The sequence below is a fragment of the Syngnathus scovelli genome, chromosome 9, assembly GCF_024217435.2.
Source record: "Syngnathus scovelli strain Florida chromosome 9, RoL_Ssco_1.2, whole genome shotgun sequence".
NCBI classification, from domain to species: domain Eukaryota; kingdom Metazoa; phylum Chordata; class Actinopteri; order Syngnathiformes; family Syngnathidae; genus Syngnathus; species Syngnathus scovelli.
In genome coordinates, this window is record NC_090855.1 from 3918717 (window position 1) to 3930612 (window position 11896).

General features: G+C 40.6%; 4 protein-coding genes across 9 annotated transcripts; 3 read left to right on the top strand and 1 right to left on the bottom strand.

Annotated features, from left to right (window-relative positions):
- Nucleotides 1-189: 189 nt before the first annotated feature.
- On the bottom strand, nucleotides 190-1760 carry si:ch211-269k10.4 (uncharacterized protein LOC100150242 homolog). 3 transcript variants are annotated; one of them, XM_049729586.2, is made up of 6 exons: nucleotides 1645-1760; nucleotides 1374-1549; nucleotides 667-786; nucleotides 537-593; nucleotides 369-473; nucleotides 190-297 (listed from the first exon to the last, which is right to left on the bottom strand). In XM_049729586.2, exons 2-6 carry the CDS (start codon nucleotides 1536-1538, stop codon nucleotides 193-195), a joined length of 552 nt encoding a protein of 183 aa, XP_049585543.1. In that variant the 5' UTR covers nucleotides 1539-1549; nucleotides 1645-1760; the 3' UTR covers nucleotides 190-192. The 3 variants fall into 3 exon arrangements, with proteins under 3 accessions (XP_049585543.1, XP_049585544.1, XP_049585546.1); XM_049729587.2 differs by having other exon boundaries at nucleotides 1642-1748; XM_049729589.2 differs by lacking the exons at nucleotides 537-593; nucleotides 1645-1760 and having other exon boundaries at nucleotides 1374-1538.
- A 159-nt stretch (nucleotides 1761-1919) lies between these two features.
- On the top strand, nucleotides 1920-3443 carry LOC137840603 (uncharacterized). Of its 2 annotated transcripts, none has more exons than XM_068651818.1 (6): nucleotides 1920-2098; nucleotides 2205-2303; nucleotides 2402-2458; nucleotides 2557-2670; nucleotides 2745-2861; nucleotides 3304-3443. In XM_068651818.1, exons 1-6 carry the CDS (start codon nucleotides 1940-1942, stop codon nucleotides 3412-3414), a joined length of 657 nt encoding a protein of 218 aa, XP_068507919.1. In that variant the 5' UTR covers nucleotides 1920-1939; the 3' UTR covers nucleotides 3415-3443. The 2 variants fall into 2 exon arrangements, with proteins under 2 accessions (XP_068507919.1, XP_068507921.1); XM_068651820.1 differs by lacking the exon at nucleotides 3304-3443 and adding an exon at nucleotides 2938-3098.
- A 106-nt stretch (nucleotides 3444-3549) lies between these two features.
- Nucleotides 3550-8916, top strand: ptdss1a (phosphatidylserine synthase 1a). Of its 2 annotated transcripts, none has more exons than XM_049729583.2 (13): nucleotides 3550-3734; nucleotides 4079-4170; nucleotides 4350-4394; nucleotides 4481-4605; nucleotides 4679-4837; nucleotides 4909-5060; nucleotides 5486-5627; nucleotides 6284-6396; nucleotides 6479-6544; nucleotides 6778-6877; nucleotides 7029-7097; nucleotides 7301-7364; nucleotides 7444-8916. In XM_049729583.2, the coding sequence occupies exons 1-13, from the start codon at nucleotides 3550-3552 to the stop codon at nucleotides 7530-7532; spliced, it is 1401 nt and encodes a 466-aa protein (XP_049585540.1). In that variant the 3' UTR covers nucleotides 7533-8916. The 2 variants fall into 2 exon arrangements, with proteins under 2 accessions (XP_049585540.1, XP_049585541.1); XM_049729584.2 differs by having other exon boundaries at nucleotides 7447-8916.
- Nucleotides 8917-9442: 526 nt separating this feature from the next.
- LOC125975127 (E3 ubiquitin-protein ligase NHLRC1) lies at nucleotides 9443-11694 on the top strand. 2 transcript variants are annotated; one of them, XM_049730286.2, is made up of 2 exons: nucleotides 9443-9599; nucleotides 10263-11693. In XM_049730286.2, the coding sequence occupies exon 2, from the start codon at nucleotides 10282-10284 to the stop codon at nucleotides 11461-11463; it is 1182 nt and encodes a 393-aa protein (XP_049586243.1). In that variant the 5' UTR covers nucleotides 9443-9599; nucleotides 10263-10281; the 3' UTR covers nucleotides 11464-11693. The 2 variants fall into 2 exon arrangements, with proteins under 2 accessions (XP_049586243.1, XP_049586244.1); XM_049730287.2 differs by lacking the exon at nucleotides 9443-9599 and having other exon boundaries at nucleotides 10067-10809; nucleotides 10888-11694.
- The last annotated feature ends 202 nt before the right edge of the window (nucleotides 11695-11896 follow it).

Below are 11896 nucleotides of genomic sequence, written 5' to 3' on the forward strand. Positions count from 1 at the left end.
AGTGTGTAATATTGTCAAACACTAAGAGAGCATTATGACAACCGCATTTTGCAGTGTTGTGGGGGTGGAGGTGTTTTTTTCCATTAAAGGCAGACATTGACCACATTTTTTTCAGCGGGGTAGATGGCCTTAAGTTTGAGATGAAGAAAAAAAAAAAGATGCGTTAAGAAGTCTTCAAAATTGAAATAGTTGTTAGCAAATTGGTTTATTTTTGCCACTTTTCACTTTGGAGATCCACACGCAGAGAATTATACTGACCAGAAGCTGCAATCCCAAAATGCAAAGTTCCATCGCCATCTACAAAGACATTTTAAATTGGTAATTTATGAAACAATCTTTTTTTTTTTCCCCTCCATAATTACTCTCACCATCGAATCAAGTTTTCTGTACTTCCATTGTATCAGGTCAGCAATTATTAAACCAAGGCCGGGTAATGCAAAAATGACACAAACGCTGTTGATGATGAGGGACACCTGAAAAAAAACATTATTTCAAATAAATATTAATGAGCATGTAATGTAAGAAGGCTTACTTACATTTAGCAATACTGGATATCTTTCCAACATGCAGGAAACAATTCCTGCAAAAATGAACTGAAAGGCAGGAGAATTTCAAATGATTGTGAAAAAAAATAAAATAATACAATTAAATAAATAGACTTCTTACAAGCATTCCAGTCATGTGAGAAACTCTGAAGAGCGTGGCGAGCGACTCATTTATACTCAAGCCTATGGCCAGCGTAAAACCAATTCCAACACTGGGCACTCCGCTGACAACTTGCAGGCACTGCAATGATTGATCCATAATCAATTTGTGAGAAATATTGATGTGAAATAGTGTGGTAGCATGAAAAAAATTGGATATAAAATTATCCGCACAGTTAAATAATAAATAATAAAACTCAGATAATACATTTCATTAATTTGCAGAATATTTTTCTAAAAGAAAAAATTGCATGCACTTATTTTTGTTGCAATAAAAAAACTAGTTCAGTCTACAATGCATCTTTTTTTTTTTTTACCATTTACAAGGAAGACCACAAGAACCTAAGTTTCCTGTTGCTGACTTTCGAACAGGCTGGACATCCTTTAACTGAACACCGCAAAACTTCGACCTGCAGTATTGTCAACTGTTCAAAACATTCACTCAGATTCCTTAAGGAGGTTTTAAATTATATATAATAAATGCTGTCCTCCAATTAATCACTGTCATTAAGCCACATTTCAAATAAATACATCATTTATAAAAAAAAATTAAAAAAGCTATTTTGAAACAGAATTAAAGATTCATAAAAACAAACCAAAAAATCGTATCCAAAAATCTTCATAATTAATTCAAATTAAAATGAATCAAAGCATGCTTCTCGGCCTTACCCCCAACATCTCCATTCTATTCCGGAGCAAGTCATGCGAAGCCCAAATTTCATCCTCTTCGAATTTTGTGGCTTTGTACCGTACCACCCTCGGGAATTTCTCAACATCTTCGGACAGGCCTTGCTCATTTTGGTGGATCTCCATTTTCTCATGTGAACAAGCCATACTGCACTCACCTGCAAGTACATCATCAAAATATACAATTATATACACATAAAATAATTATTTTCATGTATTTTGTAATAAGGTTTAGTTCGGGTTTTGTCACCACCTGTTCCGTGTTTGAACCAATCAGTTCCTTCTAGAAATTAAATTTTACCAAAACTCTTTTTTGCAAAATGTTAGATAAGCAAGTTGTTAAAGTTTGCAGGCGGGTTCTCACTTACCATCTCAGACTGTGCTCGACTCTTCAACAAACCCCTTTTTCGAAGCAAGTCGTGACAAGGAGGTCACGTTTGTCACTTCCTCACTTGGCTGCTGATCATCATCATTTCTTTGCTCAACCTGTTGAACATCACTTCGAGCGGATCAACAGTAAAATCTCGGTCGGTGATCTTTGAAGAACAATGAGGAAGACGTTTGTGAGTGACGACTCCATGATCATCAATATTTCCATCAGGAAAGATAGCGAAGGATGGGGCTACGTTATGCCACGAGAATTTAAGTGTGTGTTCCGAGACGTTTTTAAGGTTTTTGCTTACAATGGATTCCCAAAACCTCTTGGGGTGAGTGGAAAAAAAAATTATCACTTTCCTGACCAATTAAGAGAAATTGGATAAGCATAGTTGTAAATGGATGCTGACTGTTTTTTTTTTTTCCTTAAACATGTAGGCAGCACAATGTGTTGCTGGAGTGACATTTTTCAGTCTTGGTCTGATATATCCTTCCATTCTACGTGCTGACATTTTTATCCTTTTACCAAGCATTTGGGTACGTAACCTTTTGAGTCGAATTGAATTTTGATTTACATTTGAAATTACTTATGCGCTATTTTGTGATTCTTCTACTTTATGTTTTATCAACGGTAGTTTGTGCTTTGTGGAATGTTGACCTATGCGGCGGGAAGTGTTCCCAACATGCGTCTGGTAAGTGGATTCTGGGGAAAATGTTGCTTTGATTGGTTGAGATCTTTTTTTTTTTTCTCCGGGTTTGTGGATTTGAGTATTTTTATTGCACTTGCCAGACCAAGGTGTCATTCTGTCTGAACATCATCAGCTTCCTGGAGTCCACCGTGTTACTTTGTCTCTTTTTGCTCAACCGCGCCTTGTATTGGGGGGATGCCGAGCACGAGTCCAAGGTGAGTTCAGCATTTGATTTTTTTTTTCTTATGCTGGAAGCTCAAAATGAGATTCATCTCTTTCTTTTCCACAGCTGCAAATGGGAATCAGGGTGACAGCGTATGTCCTGCTTTTGGTGGAAAGCTTAATTGCCTTATTTCTGATCTACTGGGAGAGTAAAGCAGTGTGCAGGCAATATTTCAATACGCTGGTGTGTTGCATTCTCTCTGACTTATTTCATCTCTAAACTGATTAAACTAATGAGGAGTATTTCCCCCCCCCTGCAGCCCATTATTCAGCTGAGACAGGAGGAGGACAAACATGATTCAACAAAACAATCCGACAAGATCAACTGACTGCTTTTTAGTCATTATTAACACATCAAATTTGCTTGCCTGGCAGCACCTCAGAAGTTTACATTATGCAATAAAATGTAGTTTTAACAGCACCAATGGCCCATCCTTTGATTTTGTTTATCCTGCAAAACAATAAACAACCACTAGTGGGCGACAAACACAAAGAAACATCAAGTCGGAAATAAAATGGAATGTTTTCAGTGAAACTCCATTTGACATTCAAATATTATTTTTGTACCACATCATGATTATTACATGGGTTAAATAATTCATAATGTTTTTGTGAATTCCTTACAGAGGTCACGTTCAAAACGGCAAATGAGCTCTTCCACTCCTCCGGGACACTCCCAGCTACGTTCACGCCAATCAAAACTCATCAGTCATCGCCAAGCTTCTGTTTTTATTTGACTCCTTACTTTCTTCACACTCGCACCCTGCTTTTTACTGTGGAAATGTGTGTTTATTCATCTTTCCGCTTTTCTGTTGCGGGCTAGCCAGTAGCTAACCCCCGGTGCTGTTTGGGTGAGGGGGGAAAGCTCTCCTATGGCGTCAATGTACAGCCGAGGGTCGCATACCCTAAGCAAGGATGACGTGAACTACAGGATGCATTTCCGAATGATAAACGAGCAGCAGGTCGAGGACATAACCATAGAGTTCTTCTACCGGCCGCACACCATCACGCTGCTAACGTGCACGGTGTTGTGTCTGACGTACTTCGCCTTCGTGAGGTAAACTGGGAAGAGGTTAGCTTAGGGTGCTAGCAGGTGGCTAGCCATAGCTGTGATGCTTTGATAGAGTCAAGGAGCCTGATTGCGCTTTATTTTGTCTCAAATTAAATCAATGAAACATGCGCCATATTCCATGACGGTGCTTTTAAAGCAGCTTTTGAATCGTTCATGAAACCATGCCGTGTCAGTACATTAGCAAAACACGTACACATGACAATAAAGTCTTCCCCCGCTACATCGCGAATGATTTTAGACTTACAATATACCTTCTTCACGAAAACAACAAAATGAATCCACAGAAACATTGTTTGCTTACTGCAGGTTGAACTTTTGTTTTTTTACAGAGATGATGGAAATCCTGACAGTAATCTATGGGTTGGTTTGATTCTGGTGATCTCTTTCTTCCTTGTTATCAGCGTTTTGGCATTTCCTAATGGTGAGTTTCCATATGAAAGATTTTGTTTTGTTCAGTGTTAAACATCTGTGGGTAAATGAACAAAGGTTCCAGATCAATTAAGTGAAATTGGATAATTTCCCACGGTATGCCTAATGATCTTGCAGCACAGTGGTTTGGAATCATCTTGCATGTATATTCACATTATTCCTTCTCTACAGGTCCATTCACTCGACCTCATCCAGCGATATGGAGAATAGTATTTGGTGAGTATTGATTGATGGAATACTGAAAGCATTTTTTTTTTCTGGAATAACAGCCTCTGTTATCTGGTCTTTGTTTGTTGCTCAAGGTCTGAGTGTGCTATACTTCCTCTTCCTGGTTTTCATCATCTTCCTGAACTGGCAGCAGGTTAAACAGTTAATGTACTGGCTTGATCCGAACCTGCGATACGCCAAAAGGGAGGCAGATGTAATGGTGAGGTCCAGCTTCGCTGGAATGGCTGATTAAATTCTACTGTAGGTGTGAGCATTTGCTGCTGTGTGTTCAGGAGTACGCAGTCAACTGCCATGTCATCACCTGGGAGAGAATTCTCAGCCATTTTGACATCTTTGCGTTCAGCCATTTTTGGGGTTGGGGCATGAAGGCCCTCCTGATCCGAAGCTACGGCCTCTGCTGGACCATCAGTATTACCTGGGAGCTCACCGAGGTACCGCATGTTGTCATATTCTACACGGGGTGTTACATCTGCGAGATTCATCTCACATGTGGTTCCTTCAGCTCTTCTTCATGCATCTGCTGCCTAACTTTGCCGAGTGCTGGTGGGACCAGGTGATTCTGGACATCCTCTTGTGTAACGGCGGGGGCATCTGGCTGGGCATGACGGTGTGCCGCTTTCTGGAGATGAGAACTTACCACTGGGCCAGTATTAAGTATGTCCTGGGAAGTTAAAAATGAAAAAAAAAAAAAAGTTCCATGACTATGTTCCTAGCTCATAACACTCTCAAATCATCTTTCCCTATTAAAATGAATGGAAATGCCATGTACCTGATCCAGCCCAAAAAATAAATTTTTAAATATTTTTTTAAGAACAAATACAGTACTCTACAGTCTACCTATAGTAGTAATACATTTAAATAGAATGCAAAGAATAAAACATTTTTTGTTTCAGTTCAGTAGACATTGTGCTGGCTCTTCCTGTTCTGTTCTTGACCACACGAGGGCAGTGCAGTACATAGAAATAAAATCCCCCAGTAAGGCGCGGTAATTAAAGTCGTTCTGTTGCCCCAATGTTAAATACTCATTGTTCATTGTAATTATTGTGTGCACACTAAACTTGAATTGATTCTCCCAACAGAGACATTCACACCACCACGGGCAAGATCAAGCGAGCAGTTTTACAGTTCACGCCAGCCAGCTGGACCTACGTGCGCTGGCTGGATCCAAAGTCTTCCCTGCAGCGAGTGATGGGCGTCTATCTCTTCATGATCATCTGGCAGGTAGGTCCTTCTCGTCATCTCCACGCTGGCTAGTCGAGGATCAGCCGGTGTAGTAAATCCGGGCTAATCTAATTGCTGCCTGGATGAACTCTAAAAGCCAACTCGCTCGGATCTATTTAACGCACGGGTGTCCTGCTGTCTGCGCATTAACACTTAATCCCATAAAGAGGGCGGATTACTCAGATGCAATTAAAGAGGGTGCGATTTTTCAGAGCCATGCTTTTTCTCTGCCATGGCAACACGCTGAGGGTTTTATTTTGCACACTAATGGAACACTATCATCATGCACTTGGCCTCGCCTCTCTGGAGGCGCCACAGTAATTACCAATCTTGAAGAATGGATCAGCATGAGGACCGTGGAGCCGGTCCACTTTCAAAGGCTCCGAGCCAAATGAGGGAAGAACACTGCAGTGGGTCTTGACTCTCATTATGAAGCTAGCTAGCTAGCTTAGCTCGGTTTTGTTACATTCAGCCATCGGAATAAAAGTGTGTTGTTGCAGATGTTGTCTCAAAAGATACATTATTTCTTGTAAATAGATAAAAAAAATAAAGATAATTTTCTGCAACACACCAAAATAATGACCGAATGATTAATTGTGAAATGATGACTTCAGGCATGGTGAAATATTAACAATCTTTTATTGTCTGCCTTCCAGCTGACCGAGCTAAACACGTTTTTCCTCAAGCACATATTCGTCTTTCCGGCAAGCCACGCCCTCAGCTGGTGTCGGATCCTGTTCGTGGGCATCATCACCGCGCCAACAGTCAGGTGAAACGCTCGTGCGTCTATAGCGCAAAACATTTACGTCTTTAGTTCTTCTCGGTCTAACTTGATGTTTTGTTTGCTTCAGGCAGTATTACGCGTATCTCACAGACACCCAGTGTAAGAGAGTTGGAACTCAGTGTTGGGTTTTTGGGTAAGTTTGCCACAAAGGTCCTTTTAATTTATGTGAATAAATGTTAACTGCTGCAAGCTTTTTTTTCACCGTGTTGAATTGATTGAGAATTGTAAACATAGCCGGAGGCTTGTTTACTCATATTACTAACCCACAAATCATTCTGGCATGTGAAGCAACTCAATGTTGATTTATTTCTGAGTGTTAAAAGCCTTGTCGTCTAATTTTTGTTTTGTTCTTTTCACCTTGCCCAGGGCGATAGCCTTTCTCGAGGCGCTGGCGTGTATCAAATTCGGACAGGAGCTGTTTTCCAAAACCCAGATCCTCTACGTGGTCCTCTGGCTGCTGTGTTTGGTAAGATCAGCATTTTTTTTTTGTGTTGATAGTAAACTAGCGCACTCTTCTGCTAACAGTATTCACTTTCCAAGCAACCATTTGTTATTATTTTTTTGGGGGGAAATAAAATGCCTTGTTAATTACATATCTCATATTGAACTGTTTCTAGGCCTTCATTACATTCCTGTGTTTGTTTGGGATGGTGTCGTGCGCAGAGAACTATGGCCCAAGAGGAAAGGTATGCTTTATTTTGCTTTGTTTGTCTTAAGTAAAAAGACAAATGTATATTTATATAAAAGTGACATCATTTTGTGGGTCAGGCCCATTTAAGTATTGAGTTGATTGGCTCTGAAAAAGTGAAGAAACATACTGATACTATCTTCTGGTTTGCTAAGCTAGCATTTGAAAGGCGCATGCTAAATGTCCGCTTGTCTTCCGCAGAACTTATCCGAATGCGAGGACGCCAATTTTGAGTTTTCTGATGATGCGCCAGAAGATCATAAAGGTAAAGTGAATTTTTTTTACTATTCAACGGAGGATAGCAACAAAGTTTGTATTGATCATGAGGGCTTTGTGTATTTCAGCAGAGATTGAAGTGGGAGGCCCAAAAAGTAGACTGAGAAAAAAGAAATCAGCGAAGCTCAACTCAGTTAATGGCGTGGAGAACCAGTAGGAATCACTAGAAGCGGTTCCTGAGCTCAGAGCTTCTAACGGGGGCATTAAGGTGTCGGATGATTCTAGGAGGCTCCGCCCTCCCTCCCTCCAGGAGAGACCACTGGTCCAGTGCAGTGTTGTCAGAGCGTCACACCCATAACGAACGGGCTACGCTCATAAAAAGCTCCTTTACCAGGTGTGTGCATGTGTGTGTGTCTACGTACACGTTTTGTGCACGTGAAAAGGAGATATGATAATAAATAACTGCCAACTTTTAGATTTAACTGCATGCCTTGTATAGCTAAACATTTACAGACAGTAACTGCCATTTGACTACTTCAGACATTTCACTATATAAAAACCGCCATGTCGAATTTGCTCATCATTTGAGCCTCTGTGATTTGTTTTTTTTTTTATTAATAATGATAATAACACGTTTTCTGTTTTGTTGGTTTTACAAATGTTTCGCCGAGTACGTTGATGACCCGAACTTGAATGTGGGCGGGGCTTCCACGCGAGACCATTTTTTTTTTACCTGGAACAAAACAAAGCACACATCAAACGCACTTTGCAGAAAGTTTGCGCTGAAGAACTGCACATTTAGAATGTTTGAGTATCTTGGGGTTTATTATTAGTGTTTTTACGCCTTGTTTATTAATGGCTGCTATTTTTTTTTTTTTACCGTGATGGTACGAAGGACAGATAATGAAATAGTTCAACCAGGATTGCTGATGATCTTGTTACACATGCATGGTTGCAATGTTACACACCACATGAAAGCCACACAGCATGATGGCGGCATTCTTTACTCCACTGTCATCGTCATTTTTAAATTCACCTTTTGTGCCTGTCTCAATTCTTTCGGTGTATAATCAAACTAATAAGGTGGCTTTGATCATTTGCTAATTCAAGATTTATTTGCATTTCCTGCCATGGGCATCCGCTCATGTGACCTGTTTGCCAAATTTTGCTTGCTCGTGTTTGTACTAACATTTTTCATGTCAAGTTCACTTTATTTTAGTCTTGCTGCTTTGTCAAAGTATACAAACACATTTGTCTTGATATTTGTACATCAATGTTGGTGGTCTGAATACTGCAGTTGTGATGGCGCTTTGACACTAATTGCATTTGTACTCTGATGCCTATACTTACATTTTTTTTTTTTAAATACTTACATTTTGGGAATGATATTCAAGTGATGATACACCTCTAATGAAATATTCCTGACAAATCAGATTTTTGAGACCAGCGACTGGCTTGGGACAAAGGTTTCTGTCTATGGTACGCAATTTTTTCTGGATTTACATGTAATTTGCCTAAATGCTAACATCATGAGAAATTACTTGTGCCGTTCTATATCACTGTGAAATACTGAAACACATTAAAATGTTTTACATGTTAAAGACTCACTCTTTCATTCCAACCTTAATAACTGGCCGAAATCCATTTTTATTGACACCAGTCTTCACTATGCCGTATATTTTATGGAAAGTATAACAAAATTGTGTGTCCATCATTATTTAAAAAAAAAGTTTACATTAAAAAAAAATCATAATTGTTAATATTGCCAGAGTAAAATGATCTGAAGGAAAAAAAAAATCATCCCGGTAGTGTGCACGTTTTGGGAATTTGGGAGGAAGCAGGACTACCCAAAAAGAAAAAAACCTCACAAGCACTGGAAAAACGCCACACAGGAAAGCCGCAGCTGGGATTTGAACTCTGAACTTCAGAATTGTGAGCTTGACATGCTAACCACTAGCCCACTATGCAAAAAAAAACCCTTCATAATATATAAATGTCATGTTAGTAGATTATGTTCTTGACAAAGGAAATCAAAAACGCCCTTGGCCGACCTTTGAGGTGTGACCTTCCGCAAAGAAGAACAAAATTGGCTGACCCGAGCAGCGACTCGTGTGAGATCCAATTTCACTGCACATCATGAAACTAAAATAGCTTCCTCATGTCAAGCGGCGTCACGACTGCATTGCAAGGAAATGTGACTTTGCGGCGAAGGGCAAAAGTCTTGCGGGATTGTGAAGTGGATTCCCATGGAGATGATGGAATTTGGAATCTCCTGAGAGGCGTGGTAAGTATCCATGTAGCGTGTTAACGCTTAAAACCGCCTGTGATTTAAAGAAGCAAACCATGTTTGTGATCCACAGGGAGGTACAGTATTTGATTTATACAAAACTGGTGGGAAAACTGGCCTTAAAACACATGTGGCCTGGTCCTGCTTTACTATTATGAGTCATGTAATGTTTATTGCCATTCATTTTTTAAAAATGTATTTAAATTTTATTAGTGAGTCATCTTTAAAATGATCAATATCGTATATAATAGTAATAATAATAATATTGGTTAAATTTAAATATCAAATTATCAAAATTTAACAGGTGTAGTCTATAAAATCATTAGTTAATTAAAAGAAAAATTATAAGACTTTTAAATTTTTTACTCTGTAACAAATCTGGCCGTCATTTTTGACAATTTAATTTTATTCCACATATCGAATTAATCTATTAACAGTGACTGGAGTTTACAAACTCTTCAGCAGCATGTAATGTAATTTAATTCCAGAAGAGGGCAGCAGAGAACAGCGAGCTGTTGCCTTTCATCACGTGACGTGGGCCTACTGCACAACACAGCAATGTTGCAGTGCTCTTCTCATATCCCTCCGTTTCCTTTCATCTCTGCTCCATTCCATGCACCTTAACGCTTTTCTTTGTCTTTCCTGCACCTCAACTAAAAGGTAAGGAACATCTGCAGCCATGACGGACAGCTGCCGGAGGCACGGCGACATTATGAGACCTGAGGGCACGTTGCGAGAGATCCGGATCAACTTGCTTGAGTGTAAAGTCTGCTTTGAAAAGTTCAACACTCAGCAGGCCCAGCGTAGACCGCAGAACCTGTCGTGCGGTCACGTTCTGTGTGTGGAATGCGTGGGGGCTCTGTCCCACCCTCTCCTGAGGAAGCTGGAGTGCCCCTTCTGTCGACAGCTGTGCCATGTTGACGCCACCTCCCACTGTCAGCCTCTTAGTGACCTGCAGGAGCTGCTCTTGTTCACTCCTGACAAACAGGAAGATGAAGAAGAGGTCTCAGGTGTGAGTGGCAAAACCTTACAACTCAGTTTGACCTTTGGCGGCTGGGGGACTCTTATTAATCCGACTGGATTGGCGGTGATGCCATCCTCAGGGACTTTGTTTGTGGTGCATGAAGGTGAGAAGAGCGTGGTGGTGTTTACTCCTCAAGGGAAGAAGCGGCACGCTTTTGGAAAAAGAGGACACGCTGCTGAGGAGGTTTGTTACCCAGTGGATGTGGCGGTGACCTCTTGTGGTCACGTGGTGGTGACCGACGCGGGCGATAAATCCGTCAAGGTGTTTACATCCAGGGGAAACCATGTGATCACGGTTAAGGCTGGCTTCTCGATGCCGTGGGGGGTGGACACGGATAGCAACGGGCGCATCCTGGTCTCGGACGTCCAGGCGGGAACGCTGTCCCGCATTAAGGTGGACTACAAACATGGCGTCACACTGGAGGAGGGAACGGTGGCTTCGCAACTGGACAATCCGAAAGCCGTGGCCTGCTGCAGGACGAACTATCACACGGCGGTGATGGAGCATGTGACCGAGCACATAAGGAAGCAAAGTTACTCCAGACTGACCGTGTTCACTCCAGACTTCCACATTCTTTATCAGACGGATAATTTAAGTCTTAGCCTGACTGCCTCGGTCACCATAAACATGTCCGCTGTGACCTTTGACAGAAACGGACACCTGCTTGTCGTCGACTCACATCGAGGGATGATTTGGACTTTTGGGAGGGTGCAAAGCGGTGCTGCCCTCGCTCCTCTCGTGGCAGAGCACCTCATTCGACCTGTTGGATTGGTGCCACTTAATAATACTCTTATCATTGTGGACGGCGGTGACCACACAGTCAAGTTATATTCTTGAGAAGTTAGACTGTAGTTAAATTGAAATATTATTCATAGATAGTAGCCTAGCAAGACAAATAGTTGGCTAGCTAGATTGTAAGCTATCTAGATAGATTCTTAATTTAGCAATAAAATAGGAGTTGGACCTCTCAAATGTATTTTCCATGTGTTTTATGAGTGCAATATGAGTTTCACTTTTTTTTGTTTATTGATATGCACATTTAATAAAAGGATATGCTTTTTGAAAATGTGATGTAGTGAAAATGTTTTCTTTTGGTTTGTGTACTTTGTTGACAACTTGCATTGTCAAGATTTGATGTTTGCTTCATGCACAGTATAATGGACAACAGGCAACATTTAAGCACATCAAGAATACTTACAGTTAAAACATTAAAAAGTAAAAAAATAAAAGTAGGTTTCTAAAATAAATAAAAAGCAAAGCATAACAGCTA

What these genes read in the sequence shown, in the direction of transcription:
- LOC137840603 (XM_068651818.1), top strand. Translation starts at nt 1,940, where the DNA reads ATGAGGAAGACGTTTGTGAGTGACGACTCCATGATCATCAATATTTCC. An exon ending in TCCTTTTACCAAGCATTTGG is followed by an intron (nt 2,304 to 2,401) that starts GTACGTAACCTT and finishes TATCAACGGTAG; the next exon opens with TTTGTGCTTTGTGGAATGTT. An exon ending in GGCAATATTTCAATACGCTG is followed by an intron (nt 2,862 to 3,303) that starts GTGTGTTGCATT and finishes AATTCCTTACAG; the next exon opens with AGGTCACGTTCAAAACGGCA.
- ptdss1a (XM_049729583.2), top strand. Translation starts at nt 3,550, where the DNA reads ATGGCGTCAATGTACAGCCGAGGGTCGCATACCCTAAGCAAGGATGAC. An exon ending in ACGTACTTCGCCTTCGTGAG is followed by an intron (nt 3,735 to 4,078) that starts GTAAACTGGGAA and finishes GTTTTTTTACAG; the next exon opens with AGATGATGGAAATCCTGACA. An exon ending in TACCACTGGGCCAGTATTAA is followed by an intron (nt 5,061 to 5,485) that starts GTATGTCCTGGG and finishes TTCTCCCAACAG; the next exon opens with AGACATTCACACCACCACGG.
- LOC125975127 (XM_049730286.2), top strand. Translation starts at nt 10,282, where the DNA reads ATGACGGACAGCTGCCGGAGGCACGGCGACATTATGAGACCTGAGGGC.
- si:ch211-269k10.4 (XM_049729586.2), bottom strand. Translation starts at nt 1,538, where the DNA reads ATGGCTTGTTCACATGAGAAAATGGAGATCCACCAAAATGAGCAAGGC. An exon ending in CTCACATGACTGGAATGCTT is followed by an intron (nt 594 to 666) that starts GTAAGAAGTCTA and finishes CCTGCCTTTCAG; the next exon opens with TTCATTTTTGCAGGAATTGT. An exon ending in GATATCCAGTATTGCTAAAT is followed by an intron (nt 474 to 536) that starts GTAAGTAAGCCT and finishes GTTTTTTTTCAG; the next exon opens with GTGTCCCTCATCATCAACAG.